Source organism: Entelurus aequoreus, linkage group LG09 (assembly GCF_033978785.1).
Source record: "Entelurus aequoreus isolate RoL-2023_Sb linkage group LG09, RoL_Eaeq_v1.1, whole genome shotgun sequence".
NCBI classification, from domain to species: domain Eukaryota; kingdom Metazoa; phylum Chordata; class Actinopteri; order Syngnathiformes; family Syngnathidae; genus Entelurus; species Entelurus aequoreus.
Genome location: NC_084739.1, coordinates 21,449,421 through 21,469,659, shown reverse-complemented (window position 1 = coordinate 21,469,659; position 20,239 = coordinate 21,449,421). Strand labels below are relative to the sequence as shown.

Below are 20,239 nucleotides of genomic sequence, written 5' to 3'. Positions count from 1 at the left end.
CTATGTCTTTTGTGTGCACATGCAGAAGCTGTAAATCTAGTAATACCGGGGTTTATGTGCCGGGCCATAGAAAATGGATTTCCATTCAAGTAAGCCCCATTCTTATAACCCACTACTTATCTGTTTAATTTCCTGGGGGATTTTGGATTAATCATAGCGGTTTAATCCTTTTGCAGTGCATTCGAATCCTCCATCAAACTCTCACCATGATGCAGAATAGTACTCAGTGTTAGAGTAACACAGCCATAGTAATCCCCTGCACACTTTTCCAAGAAGCCCACTGTGTAGGTTACAAAGGCAGGGCTGCACTTCTCATTATACGTGCTTTAAATGCTCAAAATTGCCCCGACGTCTTTGATTAATCCCTACAAAGTCACAGTAAATTGCTAATAACAGTAATAAGTATACTTCGACCATTTTTTTTTTTTACATGCTTGCACAGAATTGCTATAACGGTAATTGAAAGCTTCACAAGCTCCGGCCATTAATAGCAGGTCCTTTATGACATTGTTAGCCCCTTTTCATGTATTATGGATGTACGTGTCTAAAAGGGTGCAGCAGAGTTGAAAAGTCACCGGATCCCTCTGGGGAATTTTGGGGATCAATGTGAATGAAATCATCTTTAACAGGGGGTGCTGTGTAAAAAGAGAAGATCACAGTGTGACGTTTGCAACATGGAGAAAACACTTGGCCATTGCAGACACATCCTGCTCACTTTAAATGCAAATGAAGCAGTTTAGTGCAACAGTGCAATATCTGGTAATAACAGGGGGGAGTCTTGGAAAGCGCCTCTATGTTAGCTACTTCTTTGTTTATAATGTATATTTTAGCTACTTGTATAATGTATATTTTCTGCTGGATCTACTTTCTATTTTATGCTGGCTTTTTTTTTTCTTTTTTTTTGTGTTTGTGCTGCAGCTTTTACATATACTGTAATATTGTACATGGTAATTGGGATTTGTTATATATTGTATATATTATATACAAATATAATATAATAACATATCGGTATATACACTACCGTTCAAAAGTTTGGGGTCACATTGAAATGTCCTTATTTTTGAAGGAAAAGCACTGTACTTTTCAATGAAGATAACTTTAAACTAGTCTTAACTTTAAAGAAATACACTCTATACATTGCTAATGTGGTAAATGACTATTCTAGCTGAAAATATCTGGTTTTTGGTGCAATATCTACATAGGTGTATAGAGGCCCATTTCCAGCAACTATCACTCCAGTGTTCTAATGGTACAATGTGTTTGCTCATTGGCTCAGAAGGCTAATTAATGATTAGAAAACCCTTGTGCAATCATGTTCACACATCTGGAAACAGTTTAGCTCGTTACAGAAGCTACAAAACTGACCTTCCTTTGAGCAGATTGAGTTTCTGGATCATCACATTTGTGGGGTCAATTAAACGCTCAAAATGGCCAGAAGAAGAGAACTTTCATCTGAAACTCCACAGTCTATTCTTGTTCTTAGAAATGAAGGCTATTCCACAAAATTGTTTGGGTGACCCCAAACTTTTGAACGGTAGTGTGTATATATATATATATATATACATATATATATATATATATATATATATATATATATATATATATATATATATATATATATATATATATATATATATATATATATATATATATATATATATATATATATATATGTAAATATTACATATATGTTATATTTCATATTGCTACTATGTTAAATTTTTAGTCTACTTAATACCTGCTAGTGTTGTAACAATTCCAATATTTTGGTACCGGTACCGATACTAAAATGATTTAGGTACTTTTCGGTACTTTTCTAAATAAAGGGGACCACAAAAACATTGCATTATTGGCTTCATTTTAACAACAAATATTAGGTTACATTAAACATATGTTTCTTATTGCAGTTACGTCCTTAAATAAAATAGTTAACATACTAGACAACTTGTCTTTTAGTAGTAAGTAAACAAACACAGGCTCCTAATTAGTCTGCTGACATATGCAGTAACATATTGTATAATTTATCATTCTATTATTTTGTCAACATTATTAAGGACAAGTGGTAGAAAATAAATTATGAATCTACTTGTTCATTTACTGTTAATATCTGCTTACTTCCTGTTTCAACAAGTTCTATCTACACTTCTGTTAAAATTTAATACTGTCTTATTCTTCGGTTGTTTGATACTTTACATTAGTTTTGGATGATACCACAAATTTTGGTATCAATCCGAAACCAAGTAGTTACAGGACGTGGTACCGGTACGTTTCAGAGACGGTATCGTACCGAAAATGATTCATTAGTATCGCGGTACTATACTAATACCGGTATACCGTACAACCCTAATACCTGTGATATCCTTTCCATCCTTAACCTTTCCATCCTTTGAAACTGAGCTACTGTGTGGAACAATTTCCCTTGTGGATCAGTCTAAGTTAGGCTGCACCCCTTAGTCCCCATTGCCACTCATGCTATTTTAAAAGATGATATACAGTGCATCCGGAGAGTATTCACAGCGCTTCACCTTTTCCACATGTTTTGTTACAGCTTTATTCCAAAATGGAATAAATCAACTTTTGTCCTCAAAATCCTACACACAATACCCCATAATGATGATGTGAAAGGTTTTTATTTGCAAATGTATTAAAAATAAACATTTATTTTGTAAAATTTAAAATCAATACTTTAATGATGCACCTTTGGCAGCAATTATAGCCTCGTGTATATTTTAATATGTTGCAAAAAGGCTAGGTACTCCTATCTTTGGGCAGTTTTGCCCATGATGCTGCCACCTCCATGCTTGACAGTGTGAACATTTTTTTATTTGCAAATATATTAAAAAATAAAAATGTAAAAAGTATTCACATTGTTTGCTCAATACTTTAATGATGCACCTTTGGCAGCAATTACAGCCTCATGTATTTTTTAATATGACACAAAAGGCTAGGCACACCTATCTTTGGGCAGTTTTGCCCATGATGCTGCAACCACCATGCTTAAGGATGGTGTTAGCCTGGTGGTTTCCTCCAATGATGCATGGCTATTTTGTCTCTTCAGACCTGATAATTGTGCTTCTCATGGTCTGGGGGTATATTTCAGGTGCATTTTGGCAAACCTTTTACTGAGATATGGCTTCCGTCTGGCCACTCTACCATACAGGCCTGACTGGTGGATTGTTGCAGAGATGCTTGTCCTTCTGGAAGGTTCTCTTTTCTCCACAGAGGAATGCAGTAGCTTTGACAGAGTGACCATCGGGTTCTTGGTCACCTCCCTGACTAGACTAAGATGAATGCAGCAATGTACAGGGACATGCTGGATGAAAACCAACGCTTCCCATCCAACCTGATGGCGCTTTAAAGGTGCAGCAAACTGCCCAAAGATAGGTGTGCCAAGTTTGTGACATTATGTTCAATAGACTTGAGGCTGTAATTGCTGCCAAAGGTGCATCGACAAAGTATTGAGCAAATGCTGTACACACTTATGTACATCGGATGTTCTTAGTTATTTATTTTTAATACATTTGCAAATGTAAAAAATGGATGGGCAATACGACCTAAAATCTATGTGATAACTATACATACCAATATTTGGCATATTGATGATAAAGTCCCACCTTAAAACTCGTAGACTCTGTTTGAGATCAGTTGACTTGCCACTTTTCTTTTTTTGCCCCCCTCTCCTAAATGGAGAAGTTACCAAGCGGCCACGCATAATCCCTGGAGAGGTACCAGTCTGTAGGACCTGCTAGCTGTTCTAAGTCATTACCCTGGGTGTACCGCTCCTCTATGACATTGATGAAGACCTCTTACGACCCTCGGCTGGCGCCCAATGGACTGGACTCTTACATTATCATGAATCCTGCAGTAACTGTACCCACTTTGCATCCATTACAACTGGTGACCCAAGAGAGGGGTCCCCACATCTGCGGCCCCTTCTCAGGGTTTCTGCTTATTCCTGTTTTGGGTTTTGAGTTTTTCCTCGCCCGGATGTGGGTTTCAGATCAGGGGATGTCATTGTGGTTTCTGCAGCTCTTTGAGGCACTTGTGATTAAGGGCTATGTAAATAAACTTTGATTTATTGATTGATTGATAATAGAACCATTTTAAAACAAGTTACAAAGGCTCCTAATTAAGTGTTAATAGCTGGTTATTTTCTCTTGTAACATGGCTCTATATACACTTTTGTTAAAATGTAGAAAATACTTATTCTTCTGTTGTTTCAATACTTTTCATTAGTTTCAGGCGATACTACAAATTTGGGTAAAGTATCAATCCAATGTTCAGTAGTTACAGGGGCAGTATTGGTCATATCAATACTGACACTGATACTTCAAAAGTTCAACATCATTGAATTATTTCATTTTTGGTCACAGTTATAATCCGACAAAAACACCAAATGGCGATGTTACAATATCAATTAAATATTTCCCACTATTTGCACTACCGTATTTTCCGCACTATAAGGCGCACCTAAAAACCTCCAATTTTGTCAAAAGCTCACAGTGCGCCTTATAATCCGGTGCGCCTTATATATGGACCAATACTGAGCCACAATAAACCTAAACTTCATTTTCATAAAGTTTAGGTCTCGCAACTACGGTAAGCAGCCGCCAACTTCTTTTTCCCCCGTAGAAGAATAACTTCTTCTTCTACGGTAAGCAGCCGCCCCCGTAGATATATGACTGCGCGAGGCGTGCCGTTTTGATTTCCATTTGTATCTTTATGTAAAGACCCCAAAAGGCTCCTATTAAGAGACACGCTTACAACACAGAGTTTAAACTTAAGACGATCAGTCACGCAGTAGAACATGGGAATAGAGCAGCAGCGACACTGACTCCATTAATGACGACTTCGACGAGGCATGTTGGATGCCGTATCCGCCCAGCTGTTTAATTCGGACACTGAAGAGGAAGAATTTGAGGGATTCGTGGATGAGGAATAACTTCCTAAAGTGAGCTTTACATGTTTATTTTGTGTGTTGTGTTGTGTGACATTAACGTTTGAGCAACGTTGAGTTATGGATATATTGTTATTGCTCTGCACTATTTCGAGTGTTACTATATTGTGATTGCACTAACGTTTGATTTACCGTAACAGTATCACTGTTTTTTACGTGTTTATTGAATCAGGGAAAAGTTCCCCTCCAATATGTGATATAAATGTTGCACTACATGTTTTACCTTGCTGTTGTTAAAAGATAAACAAAACACCACGTCACTGACTACCTCGGGGAGAATAATAAAACAGCTGTTTATTCATTTTGGGAGTGAACAGAGTTGTCAGAACACTGGTTTGTAATCTATTAATAAAGTTTGACTGACCTATCTGACTGTTTTGTTGACATTCTCTTTAGCGCAGCTCCATCTAATGGATGCATAGGTGCGCCTTATAATCCGGTGCGCCTTATATATGAACAAAGTTTTGAAATATACCATTCATTGGATGTGCGCCTTATAATCCGGTGCGCCTTATAGTGCGGAAAATACGGTGTTTGAAATATTTTGTTTTTTGCCCTTTAAAGCCCTCCACAGTCAAGGGGCTTATTTATTGAGTTTGTAAACAATACCAACCATGACAAAAGATTTCGGGATAATCAAACATATCGATCTAATATCGATGCTGATACTAGGTGTCGTTACGGTCAATATTTGAATCGATCCGCGCACCTGTGTTTACATTTAAAATATCCAGCTTAGGGGTTAGCCTAGTTTATTGCATCCTCCAACGCTGTGTAGTGTAGCATGTATAGCTATTTCTGGTCTTCCGGTGATAATGATAGTGTGGGGGCAGGTGCAGTCAGCGCTGCCTGTAGGAGGAAAAGTCACCGCCGCTGTCCATGGTGCTGACGATGAGCGTCAGCGGGCAGGTGATTAGATTTCACAGGTGGTACGTGTTAATCTAATCATCTGTTGTCTTTAACAGTAAGCGGTCGGGAGCGGAGCGAGAGAGAGGATTGGGAGTGACGGCAACGTCACGACATGCCGAAAAAGATTTTGAAAAATCTGTTTAAAAGCATTAAAACTTTGTTAAACCCGCACGCTAGGCTCTTGTGCCGTGTCTACAGGGGCGCTGCTAGGAAGCGACTTCCACAGATAGTTATAAGAAACTTTGTTTTTTTGCCGCCATAAAGGCAAAGATTGCTGACTTGGAAGCGGCTTTACCCTGTGAAGGGACGTTAGCGACAGTGTGTTGAGGACGTGGTTGCTGTCAAATTAGCAGGACACAGCTAGAATGAGTCACCAACACAATATAATTATAGTAATAAAAACTCTGTCGGTCAAATTTGTATAATTTATATTGTTAATGCCGCGCAACTCTGACCTGATACATGTTCTTCGAGACGAGTGTGTCTGCAGTCACATGCCAAAATAAGCTGTTGTTAAGTGAGTGCTCTTCCTTGTACTTCCGGAGGCGTCCCATTATTTTGTGTGTTTTGCTGCTTCTTACATTGGTTTAGCTTACTTTGGATTATGATTAGTGGGCTGCCTGGTGTTTGGCCTACTTGAGACTCAAATAAAGCGTTCAAACACAAATTGCTCTAATGAAGCATCATAAAGTGGCCTTACTGGCTTACTAATCCTTGAAGAGGACCTCATGTCGTCATTTGTAACACGCATCCTTGAGATTCACTGGACCAATGTAAACATTATTGCAGTGCATGGACACATACTCCTGTCATATTTACACATATATGACTCTATGACAGAGGTGTCAAACCCGTTTTCATTGAGGATCACATCGCAGTTATGTTTGACCCCAGAGGGCCACTCCTAACAGTGAATACTATTATTGCACAATGTTCCATGCATTTTATCCGTATATTTTTTAATTTTTTAACTACAATGTAAAAAAAATAATAAAAAAAGATCTGTACATTTAATTTTTTGGCAGCTCAGTTGCAAAAATGTTACCGTATTATTTAGAGTTTTTTATTTATTTATTTTTAACTGTAAATGGAAAAACAGTACCGCTGTTTTTATTGTAAAAACAATGAAAATTCAGTTGCCAGATTATTACTGTTTAAATGTAAGTGGGTTTTTTTTTATTGTCTTTTTTTTTACTGTAAATAAAAAACTGTTGTTTTTTTTAACAGTAAACTTCTGGCAACTGAGCTGCCAGTTTGTTTGTTTGTTTGTTTTTTACCGCAAACTAACAGCTGTAGATTTTTCGGTGTATCACTGTAAATGCCAAAATGGCACCACAGTTTATTTACAGTACAAAAATAAATACTTTTTTTTTTTTTTTACAGAAAAACGCTGTAAAAACCACAGTATAATTGAGAAATTTACTGTGGTTTTTATCTATTGCTACTTTTGCATTGCACAATTTGATGGATAACTTGCTTTGGAATCATAAGTCAAGCAGATAACAAGTATTTATTTCTCTTTAAACAAAAAAATGGTTTGAATGTTTTATAATGTATTTGTTGCATTATTAGATATTTAAGTTAAAAAAGCTATGATTGCATATTTTCCTCTGTCAAAATGGAAAAAAAGAATACATTTAGTAAGAAAAGATAAAGTACTATATTGACTATGTCAATATAGTACGAGGGTCAAATAAAATGATGTTGCGGGCCACATCTGGCCCCCGGGCCTCCAGTTTGACACCTGTGCTCTATGACATGTTGTGCAGTGAATGTTATCAGCCATCAAAGTAGAGTGTGTATTTGCAGCCCTCCATTGTTTTTTCTTAACGCCATTGATCGAGTGTTGAAGACGATAACAGGATTTGTTATGAATGTTGGCTTTCAGTGAGTAAAAAAACAAAAAACGGTGCCAAGTATTGATTGGTTGAAGACTTGAAATTACATTTTAGGTGTTAACAATAGAGGCCAGCACTTCACAGCATGAAAACCTGGTCTCGAGAAGTAATAGGGGGAAAAGAAAGGGCTTGTGTTTGTGTGAATTATGTTGAAGTCAGCCGTTGAGTCTTAAATTGCACCTGTTAGACACAACGGAGATCTTTGACGATAAAACATATCAAACAAAAAGGCTCCAAAAGTGTCATTCAGCTTTGGCTATTTGGTCCTGTAAAACATGCCGCGTTATGGAGAGACTATCGTTCCTGAATATAATGGTATCAATCAGCTGCAGCAGGGTTCAGCTCACTTGAAGGGCACAGCAGCCTGAGACATGATCCCTGCCACGTCATTTAGGACTTATTACGCATGTCAAACTTATAATTTATTCAGTCTAATTGTGTCCTGACTGAAACACAAAGAAAACGTTCTTTGGATAAATACAACAAAATCACTCTTGGCTGTATGAGAGCTGATTTTGACAGGGTATGACCCAAAGACTCCACTACTTTAAAGCTGTATGTCACGAATAGGTGGTCGTTTAAATGAGCCGCAGGGGTTATATAGCGTAAGCCCCCATTAATACACATGCACACAGCACAAGGATAACGTTATGTTACAAAAACACTGTTTGCAAAGTAGTAATTTGTGTTAATTTAGGGGTTTTAGCCTTTATACAGCATTTTGTAGTTTTGCTAGCACAATATGAGTCCAATGAAAGCAATCGAAAAGTGTTGACAATACGGTATACGACCCCAAACGGGACAAGCGGCGATAGAAAATGGATGGATGGTGTGGGGGGGGCGTGGCCTGTGGACCTGCAGCGAAGCGGAGTGTGCCAGGGCCGGCTTCGAGATTAGCGACAGGTGCGTAGATGGCACACCTGGGCCGGTTTATCTAATCACCGGTTGCTCTGTTAAAGAGCAGCAGCCGGGAAGGAGGGGGGTTGTTGATGATGGAGAAGGAGTACGAGCACGAGCAGGAGAGAGAGCGAGGACTGACACGTAACGCAATGACTGAAAAGGAACACAAAGAACATTTATTGAAAAATAAATCATTGTTCAGAACTATGAATGAAGCTGTCATGTCCGTGATTGGTGGTCTGAAGAACCGGGAAGAGCAAGTCTTTCACAGATGGATTTCCAATTCGCAAAATATGTGGAAATATCTTCTAAAGCAGGGGTCACCAACCTTTTTGAAACCAAGAGCTACTTCTTGGGTACTGATTAATGCGAAGGGCTACCAGTTTGATACACACTTAAATAAATTGCCAGAAATAGCCAATTTGCTCAATTTACCTTTAACTCTATGTTATTATTAATAATTAATGATATTTACACTTAATTGAACGGTTTAAAAGGAGAAAATACGGAAAAAATGAGAATTAAATTTTGAAACATAGTTTATCTTCAATTTCGAATCTTTAAAATTCTAAATTCAACCGAAAAAAAGAAGACAAAAACTTTAAAAAATAATTTATGGAACATCATTAGTAATTTTTCCTGTCTAAGATTAATTTTAGAATTTTGATGACATGTTTTAAATAGGTTAAAATCCAATCTACACTTTGTTAGAATATATAACAAAAAAGCTATATTTCTAACAAAGACAAATCATTATTTCTTCTAGATTTTCCAGAACAAAAATTTTAAAATAAATTCAAAAGACTTTGAAATAAGATTTTAATTTGATTCTACAGATTTTCTAGATTTGCCAGAATAATTTTTTTGAATTTTAATCATAATAAGTTTGAAGAAATATTTCACAAATATTCTTCGTTGAGAAAACAGAAGCTAAAATGAAGAATTAAATTACAATTTATTTATTATTCTTTACAATAAAAAAAAAATACATTTACTTGAACATTGATTTAAATTGTCAGGAAAGAAGAGGAAGGAATTTAAAAGGTAAAAAGGTATGTGTTTAAAAATCCTAAAATCATTTTTAAGGTTGTATTTTTTCTCAAAATGTGTCTTTCTGAAAGTTATAAGAAGCAAAGTAAAAAAATTAATGAATTTATTTAAACAAGTGAAGACCAAGTCTTTAATATATTTTCTTGGATTTTCAAATTCTATTTGAGTTTTGTCTCTCTTAGAATTAAAAATGTCGGGCAAAGCGAGACCGAGCTAGTAAATAAATAACATTTTAAAAATAGAGGCAGCTCACTGGTAAGTGCTGCTATTTGAGCTATTTTTAGAACAGGCCGGCGGGCTACTCATCTGGTCCTTACGGGCTACCTGGTGCCCGCGGGCACCGCGTTGGTGACCCCTGGTCTAAAGGCTCTGGATCTTTCTGTGTGGAGTTTGCATGTTCTCCCCGTGACTGCGTGGGTTTCCTCCGGGTACTTCGGCTTCCTCCCACCGCCAAAAACATGCACCTGGGGATTGATTGGCAACACTAACACTAGTGTGTGAATGTGAGTGTGAATGTTGTCTGTCTATCTGTGTTGGCCCTGTAATGAGGTGGCGACTTGTCCAGGGTGTACCCCGCCTTCCGCCTGAATGCAGCTGAGATAGGCTCCAGCACCCCCCCCGCGACTCCAAAAGGGACAAGTGGTAGAAAATGGATGGGATGGATCCACAAAGTGCCACAATTTCAAACGCCCATTTTGAATATTCCGCTCTGAATGCCTTCGGCAATTTCCAAACATTCGGGATCTGATGACGTCACGGTGGGAAGCAATCTGCACTCTGCACAGATCAGTGATATTGAAAACACGCAAAAATTGGAACAAAATGTGCTGTTTATCATTCACAATCCTTATGTAAGACAAGAACACATATGATTTTCTTTTTTTATGCATTCCGAATTCTAAATAAACGTTAACACAAGTTATAAAACAAAAGAGTCAACGGGGGCCTCTCTATTCCGCCCACAAAGCCCTCCAATTAACCATCCAAAAAAAACAATACTCCATTTACATCTCGAGACCTGGATATTAACCAAGTATTTGTTACGGCTCAGACCCCTGCCGTCTGTGCGCACCTGGGGACACGCCCACGGCCGCGCAAATCCAGGGACGCGCCGCGCGCGTCTCCGCCCTGCAGCAGCCACCAGCTGCAATCACTCACCGGAGAGCTGCACACCTGGGACTGATGAGGGCGAGCCGCATAAAGGGACCAGTGAACCCAAGGATCAGGGCGGGAACTTAGTTTTCTCATGGTGACCCGTAAGCTAAGCTTTAGCTCTCTCTCTCCTTGTTTTCCTCTCCGTGCCTTAACCCCCCCTGTCTTCTTCCGTGTCCCTGCAGTACCCTCCGTCGCCTGGACAGTGAGCTGTGCGCCTCACTTTTCCCTGGATCTCCCCCCTGTGTTTTTGGACTGCATTCCTCGTTCCTGACTCCTCGCTCGCCCCTGGACTTGACGACCCTCTCAGCCCCACGGACCCCCACTTGTATCCCGTATCACCTGCCTGCCCCATGGACTTCCTCATCTCTCGTTCAACACTTTGGTAACACACACTTCAGCTAACTACACACATAGCCTTACACCACATACACTTTTGGATCTAGTTCACACTCCACTCTATTGTTTATTTGTATAGTTTGATTATTTTATATATATATATATATATATATATATATATATATATATATATATATAATATATATATATATATATATATATATATATATATATATATATATATATATATAATAAATCATTGTTCACACTTCCCCCTGGTGTATGTTTGCTGTCACCTCCCCTTAGTAAACCACTACAGTATTAGTGATATTGTTGTTATCGCTAACGCAGAGGAACATTTTTTTTTTTTTTAGCGGCACATTGACCACAGAGGGGTAACTAGCTTGTGTAATTTGAGATGATAAATCATGCCTCTCACCTGTATGGTAGAAGATTGTGGGTATAAACTGAGAAGTAGTCAGTTTAAACAGCCAACCTGTACCAGGAAATGGCGAGTAGTAGAAGTGTGCTGTTAGTACGAACTTTGCAGGTCATGGATCACATGACTGCTTATGCTCATTATCCCACAACATAGCTTGGGAATCTCTGTGAGATGTATATTATTTCGATCATATCTAATAACTCATATTTTGGCGTTATTAAACCAGAAATATATGATAATCGCTTCATTATAAATTGAACATATTTTTCCATTACATTCGTACTTTAAGTTCATAGATCAAAGTTTCACTGTATTTGTTAAGTCTGTCCTTGTAAAACCACTATTGGGTTCTATGCTAGCTGTATTGGCGTTCTTATTTTTTTGTTAGGAAAAACCTTAAACAAGGCCAACAACACCGTCTGCACGCACCCAGGACACGGCTCAAGACGATGGGGGACAGAACTTTTGAAGCTGCCGTTTCCCGTCTGTGGAACACCCTTCCTGACCACATCAGGGCCTTGAAGGCCTACTGAAATGCGATTTTCTTATTTAAACGGGGATAGCAGGTCCATTCTATGTGTCATACTTGATCATTTCGCGACATTGCCATATTTTTGCTGAAAGGATTTAGTAGAGAACATCGACGATAATGTTCGCAACTTTTGGTCGCTGATAAAAAAGCCTTGCCTGTACCGGAAGTAGCGTGACGTCACAGGTTGTGGAGCTCCTCACATCTGCACATTGTTTACAATCATGGCCACCGGCAGCGAGAGCTATTCGGACCGAGAAAGCGACGATTTCCCCATTAATTTGAGCGAGGATGAAAGATTTGTGGATGAGGAAAGTGAGAGTGAAGGACTAGAGGGCAGTGGAAGCGATTCAGATAGGGAAGATGCTGTGAGAGGCGGGTGGGACCTGATATTCAGCTGGAAATGACTAAAACAGTAAATAAACACAAGACATATATATATACTCTATTAGCCACAACACAACCAGGCTTATATTTAATATGCCACAAATGAATCCCGCATAACAAACACCTCCCCCCTCCCGTCCATACAACCCGCCAATACAACTCAAACACCCGCACAACACACTCAATCCCACAGCCCAAAGTACCGTTCACCTCCGCAAAGTTCATACAGCACATATATTTCCCCAAAGTCCCCAAAGTTACGTACGTGACATGCACATAGCGGCACGCACGTACGGGCAAGCGATCAAATGTTTGGAAGCCGCAGCTGCGTACTCACGGTACCGCGTCTGCGTATCCAACTCAAAGTCCTCCTGGTAAGAGTCTCTGTTGTCCCAGTTCTCCACAGGCCAATGGTAAAGCTTGTCATCTTTCGGGAATGTAAACAGTGAAACACCGGCTACGTGTTTGTGTTGCTGCAGACGGCCGCTAATACACCGCTTCCCACCTACAGCTTTCTTCTTTGCTGTCTCCATTGTTCATTAACCAAATTGCAAAAGATTCACCAACACAGATGTCCAGAATACTGTGGAATTTTGCGATGAAAATAGACGACTTAATAGCTGGCTGCAATGGTGTCCCAAAATGTCCGCTACAATCCGTGACGTCACGCGCAGACGTCATCATACCGAGACGTTTTCAGCAGGATATTTCGCGGGAAATTTAAAATTGCACTTTACTAATCTAACCCGGCCGTATTGGCATGTGTTACAATGTTTAGATTTCATCATTGATATATAAACTATCAGACTGCGTGGTTGGTAGTAGTGGGTTTCAGTAGGCCTTTAAAAGGACCCAAAACCTACTTTTTTAACCTTTTTTACTGTCTTGTTTTAAATGCTTCTATGGTGTTTTTACTCTTTAGCACTTTGAGATTTATTGTATGAATGTATAGTGCAATAGAAATAAAAACTATTATTAAAAAAATTGTTTAACCAGTGACATTTAGCAAGCGGCTTTCAGCATTGCGGAGTGGAGAACAAACAACATTGCTAAGATTATCGTGTTGATTTTGTGAAGATAAAGAAGATGAGCCCTCTGACCTTTTTCAAGAACGAAAAATGAATAAAGAGCAATTATTCTGATATCAGCTAGTATAGTCATGTAAAAAAATGTTGGATTCTGCAAAAAATGCTTGCATAAATATGGTTTACGTACACGTCGCCTGCCTTCTCTGCATCTTGGGGTCATGTTGCCAGCTACCATACGCATCCATAACAACATACGGTTGTGTTCATGTTTTCTGACATGCCTGGATGTCTTCCAGGTGCTCGGTGTTCCAGGAAAAAAAGCCCAACAATGTTTCTTCATTAATCTCAATTCCTTAAGGAGACTGACCCATAAAGGCAGGGGTCCCCAAACTTTTTGACTCGGGGGCCGCATTGGGTTAAAAAAATTTGGCCGGGGGCCGGGCTGTATATTATATATTATATATATTATATTATATATATATACAGTATATATATATACAGTATATATATATGTATATATATATATATATACAGTATATATATATATATATATATATATATATATATATATATATATATATATATATATATATATATATATATATATATATATACATACATTGTCTTTATATTACAGCGAGTTAATCCGTTTTGTCATTTAACATCAATTAACATTGATGTTCATCAACATTAAACATTGTCACGTTATCGATGGGAAAATTCATTTTTAGACAATATGATTTGCCTGAGCGGCTAGGAGACACCAAGAATAACAAGCGGTATAAAATGGATTAGAAAGGAAAGATACAATTTAAAAAAATAATAATAATAAAATAAAAAAATAATTAAAACAGTTTTTTTTTTAACTTGGGACTTCCCGTGGGCCGGATTTTGGATGCTGGGGGCCGGATCCGGCCCGCGGGCCGTAGTTTGGGGACCCCTGCATAAAGGCATCTGCTCTCCTCAGACACACAGCAACACTTTGTACTCTTACCGTCTTCTTTTTTTTTTTTTACAAACTCTTGGGCTTTTACCCAAGTTATGTTATTTTCTCTATTTTGTTGTGACCTTTTGGTGGACAATGTCTGCTTTTCGCTTTCCACCGCCAGGCAAAAAGAGAGTATTTTCAGTGCTTTCCACCATTTGGTCGATTAGACTGTCATAGAAACACAGTTTTGTCTCTTTTTGAACCAGAGCTTTTACTGTATTGACAGAAAAACAAGTGTAATTTCTTCAAAACAAACATCTTGGGGCACTTTTGATCCAACATCTTCCCTTTTCAAGGTAATTACATAGCAGCGTTGCTGAAAAGACCATTACCATTAAATGTAAAAGTATGTCATTACTGCAGGATAAATATTTACCCTTCTGAGAAGGAAAAAGATATCTACCTACTTCAAAAAAAATGATGTTGTTGAAGGACTTGTCTTTTATCCCTTCAATTGTCAGCAATGTGTAACTCTAAACTCTAAACTTTATGAGGGAACAAGCTAAAATAACCATGTGAAAGATGTACAACTTTTAAGAGAAACACTGTACCTTTTTGTCATTTATTATGTTTTATGACAAAATATATTTTTCAGATAATTGTAGATTGTAAGTTGGAATTGTTAATGCAAACCTAAGTAACACAAATCTTACCCCCAGAAAAATTGTTACATCAGCATTGGGCAATTATTTTGACTCGGGGGGGCCAAATTTAGAGAAAAAATGTTGTCTGGGGGCCAGTATATCTGATTTTTAGGAACACTAATACAAAACCTCACAATAATGTCTGATTGAATGCTAAAAACGTTATGACAGACCACATTAAAAAACGGAATGGAATTGTATGTTATTTTACTGAATGAGACACCCAGAATGTACATGAAAATAAAGAATGTGGGTTTTACAATATTAACTATGACCGATACAACACTGAAAATTGACAAAATATGAAGGTCACGCAGCTTCGTCTAGCATTGGTTTACTCTCTCTCTCTCTCTCTCTCTCTCTCTCTCTCTCTCTCTCTCTCTCTCTCTCTCTCTCTCTCTCTCTCTCTCTCTCTCTCTCGGCTGTGTTGTTTTTCCTATTGCTTCGAGCTGGGCTAGAAACCACATCGCCTGTGTGAGAGACCAGTGTACTACTATGGATGTAAAACATAGGCGGTCTGCCGGATCTCCAGCACTGTACTTGAAGTTGACTGGCTTCTATTAGACCAGGTGTCGGCAACCTAAATTGTTGAAAGAGCCATATTGGACCAAACAAAACAAAACAATTATAATAATTTGTCTGGAGCCACAAAAAAATTAAAAGCCTTGTATAAGCCTAATAATGAAGGCATCACATGCTGTAAGTGTCTATATTAGCTATATTAGCCTACTAAGATGTATTCATGAACTAAAAAAAGGCTGATTTTTCTGCACTTTTGTTGTTCTGTTGAGTGAAATCATGATTTATTTATTTTTTTAAACTGTGTTTTCGGGAAAATATTGCCCATTCAACCGGATGGCAAAGACTACTTACTCCCTGACGAGGCAGCACACCATAGACCAGGCCTGGGCAATTATTATGACTAGCGGGGCCAAGTTTAGTGAAAGAAATGTGTCTGGGGGCCGGAACATCTATTTTTAGGAAAAAAACTTCACATAAAGCTGTGATTGAATGCTAAAAACGTTTTGACAGACTGCCTTAAAAAAACGGAATGGATTTTTTTTTTTTTTTTACTGAATGAGACACCCAGAATGTACATAAAAATAAAGAAGGTGGGATTTACAATATAAACTATGAACGATAAAACACTGAATATTGACAACATATTAATGTCACACCCGCTCTCGATCGACATGTTTTACATTTAAGCGAAACGCAACAAAAATGCAACAAACAGCGAATTATGAACATGAAGGGTAAAAGACCCCCACCTATGATCTGATATATTTGATATATCAATAAGCTTTAGAACTTTGTTGTAAAAATGTCCTTCCACGTCTGTCCCTGACACCCGCATTTCAGGCTGGCCGCTCTGGAAACACTCTGTGGAAACGCTCCCCACCGACACTGCTTGGTGCCTCGCCTGAGCTGCTGTGGCTTAGATTACCATAGTAACTGGTAGTGTTGTCCCGATACCAAAATTATTTCAAAACTTTTCGGTACTTTTCTAAATAAAGAGGATGACAAAAAATTGCATTATTAGCTTTATTTTATAAAAAATAAAATGTTAATGAAATAGTGAACATTCTAGACAACTTGTCTTTTAGTAGTAAGTAAACAAACAAAGGCTCCTAATTTAACTGCTGACGTATGCAGTAACAAATTGTGTCATTTTCCATTCTATTATTTTGTCAACATTTTTAGGGACAAGCGGTAGAAAATGAATTATTCATCTACTTGTTCATTTACTGTTAATATCTGCTTACTTTCTCTTTTAACATGTTCTGTCTACATTTCTGTCAAAATGTAATAATCACTTATTCTTCTGTTCTTTGGATGCTTTACATTAGTTTTGGACGATACCACAAATTTGGGTATCAATCCGATACCAAGTCGTTACAGGATCATAAATTGGTCATATTCAAAGTCCTCACGTGTCCAGGGACATATTTCCTGAGTTTATTAACATTATATACATTTAAAAAAAACAAAAGGATATGTTGTAATGCCAAAAAATATCGACATAATCATAGTACCGTATGCGGAATGGTACCTTGCAGAGGCGGTATAGTACCGAATAAGATTCATTAGTATCGCGGTACTATACTAATACCGGTATACCGTACAGCCCTAGTAACTGGTATATCATGCAAAAGCGCAGATTCCAAACATTGAAATACTTTGCATAGTTCAAGACTTACGGTCATTTAAAAACATCACTGCACATCATTATGGCAGCTACAGTTTTGGTCTTAAAGATCTAAAAAAAAAAATAAATTGGGAATGTCCGGCGGGCCAGATTGAAAAGCTAAACGGGCCGCATGCGGTCCCCGGTCCTTAATTTGCCCAGATCTGCACTAAATGTTAGTACTCAATCAATTACCTTATCCCCAACATCTCCTTTTGGTCCAGGAAGGCCAACTTGGCCTGGAAGACCAACCTCTCCCTATTCAAAAAAACAAACAAAAAAACACAATATATTATTATATTATATATTATCTGACCACACAAAGTCGCACAACATTTGAATTGTTCCACATTTATATCAAATCAGATATTTTTTATTAAATCAAACCCTCAGGCATTCGCATAGTAGGGTCCTATTCTGCAAAACCAACTTTTCTTAACTGTTAGTACTTGTTCTGGTGTATTTGGGGTCCCCATAAGTCTAAAAAAATGTTAATCAAACCATGGAAGCATGGTAGAGATATTTATAAAACAATCTTGCCTTCTTCCAAACGTTTGGAATTAGAGACTATGTTGACGTATTTTGTCTTACTTACGTCAGTGGATATCTTTACATATCTTAGAGGTTTAACCGAAGAGTTTTGCGCAAGTCCGCCATTTTAATCCAGTCGTAGCCCGACGTTCTATCCTCTTGTTGTGGGGCAGACTGGCTCGTACATGCACATGTATGCTAAAATCCTCCAACGTTGCCCTTTCTAAAAAAAAGTAGTGTTGAGTTTTAATTTTTACCTGTCAGCAGAGTCAATATGGAAGCGCTAAAAACTACAACATGGCTGACAATCGTAATATAATCCCTTTGATCTAATTGGTCATTGGAAAACAATATAAACTTTTTTAAAAAAGGCTCTTTTAAACCACTAAAGGTAACATAAACTAGCCAAAGGTGTTGTATATTTTTTGGTTTGAAAAATGTAACAGTAAGCAAGTTGCACACACCCTCTTTAAATTGTATCAATTTAAGAAACTTTTTTTTTTTTCATTTTATTGCTCGTCCAAGTTGATCGGTGTAGACACGCATTTTAATCCAAGACCCCCAAAAACTTGACTTTATTTCGGGGCAAGATTTAAAAAAATAACAACATGGTGTCGCAGTGTGGAATTGGCCATCTGCTCATTTCACAGAAGATTTGCAGCTTCCAGGTGTGAATTTGCATATTAATCTAAGCCTCATATTTGCAGCTGAAATAATCATTTAGAATTATGAAAAATTCATTGCACAGTGCATGACGCGCCACAATCAAAGGATCAAGGAGCATTATTTGGTATTTACCGTTAGTTTACAGCTCGTCTTCGAAGGAGGAATAGGTTTTGGTGTAATTGTCCTTTAACTGATCATTAGGTGTGCGTAAGGGATGGTGTACGTCAGTGTTGGCTACATAACAATAGACATTACAAGTCCTCAATTAGAGTCCCCTTGTTGGCTGGAATTTATTGTACCTTTTCAGCTGGGCAGTGACATCTGTCAATTGGCTGTGTGGCTGGCTGAGACAGCATCTGTGGGAGTTGGGCTGTAACCGGGGGAGGGGAGGTGCCATTAAACGTCTGCGGGTCTTCACACTGGATCAATAAAAATAAAAAAACACATACCAATTTAGACTTTTTGTCTCAGTTCCCATATATTAAACCAAAAAATAAAGCATAACCTCATTTAGAACCACTCATAATTATTGCATTATTAGTAGGGTCATGTTTAACACATGGAGATACGTCCGCCAGGCTCAAGAGGTTAGCAGTGGTTCACCTTTTTTATGATTAAAAATGCATACCATATTTTTTCGGATTATAAGGCGCACTAAAAATTCTTTACTTTTCTCAAAAATCGACAGTGCAACTTATAACCCGGTGCGCCTAATATACGTATTAATTCTGGTTGTGCTTACCGGTACAAGGTGTAATGATAAGTGTGACCAGTATATGGCAGTTACACATAAGAGATACGTGTGGACTACAAGTTGACTTTTAAAACTGTTCAATAAATGACGCCAGCAAGTACCTGTAAGCAAGCAAGACCAAAAATGTGATGTTTCATTGAGCATATAGAACATTACACACAGCGCCCAAAAATCTGTCAAAATGTTTTAGTCCAACTTTGGTACGCTACGAAGCCGCACCGATTGATGGATTGTCGTCGCATTACGGCTACCGTAGTAAACACAAGGGTACTATTATGGTGTGTGTTTTAAGATCCTCAAAATGGCACCTGTTAGGAGACATTATCTGGCGTTTTGTTTCACAATATTATGCAAAACCAACTTTTCTTACCTACTGGTACCTGCTCATGTGTAGTTGGGATCTGCATAAGTCCCCAAAAATTTGAGCTTGTTTGCCATTGTAGTCCGCATCATAGTCAATGAGCTCCTTCTTTTTCTCTATCCTCTTGTGCGTTCATCATCTAATGTTGCGTTTTTTAATACAAAGTAGCATTCATCTATTTTCTACCGCTTGACCCTTTTGGGACCGAGGGGGGTGCTGGAGCCTATCCCAGCTGCACAGTTCAAACTTATATCTGTCAGTAGACTCGCTATGGAAACGCTAAAACCCTACCAGTACAACAAAGATGGCGGGAAGAAGACTTTTTCGAAGTCAAGCCACGTAAACTGCATGGTCGGATGACCAACTCTGATTTTTTTCTTCAAATCCGATCTTTTTAGTGGCCGTTCACATTACAAACAAAACCCAGATTTCTACTGTGAATGCAATCTGACCCGCATGCGGACATGATGTCATGACGTGGCTTCCACTGGTGCATTTGTGGCAATTTCAAGGTTT

General features: G+C 38.1%; 1 protein-coding gene across 1 annotated transcript in view; it reads right to left on the bottom strand.

Annotated features, from left to right (window-relative positions):
- The window catches only part of LOC133657840 (collagen alpha-1(XIX) chain), an 82,132-nt gene that overhangs the window by 18,417 nt on the left and 43,476 nt on the right, over window positions 1–20,239 (bottom strand). Inside the window, exons 8-9 of the mRNA XM_062059624.1 lie at window positions 18,908–19,027; window positions 17,607–17,669 (exon numbers count right to left, since the gene is read on the bottom strand). Of these exons, the coding sequence (XP_061915608.1) occupies window positions 17,607–17,669; window positions 18,908–19,027 (183 nt within the window). The remainder of the gene's footprint in view (window positions 1–17,606; window positions 17,670–18,907; window positions 19,028–20,239) is intronic.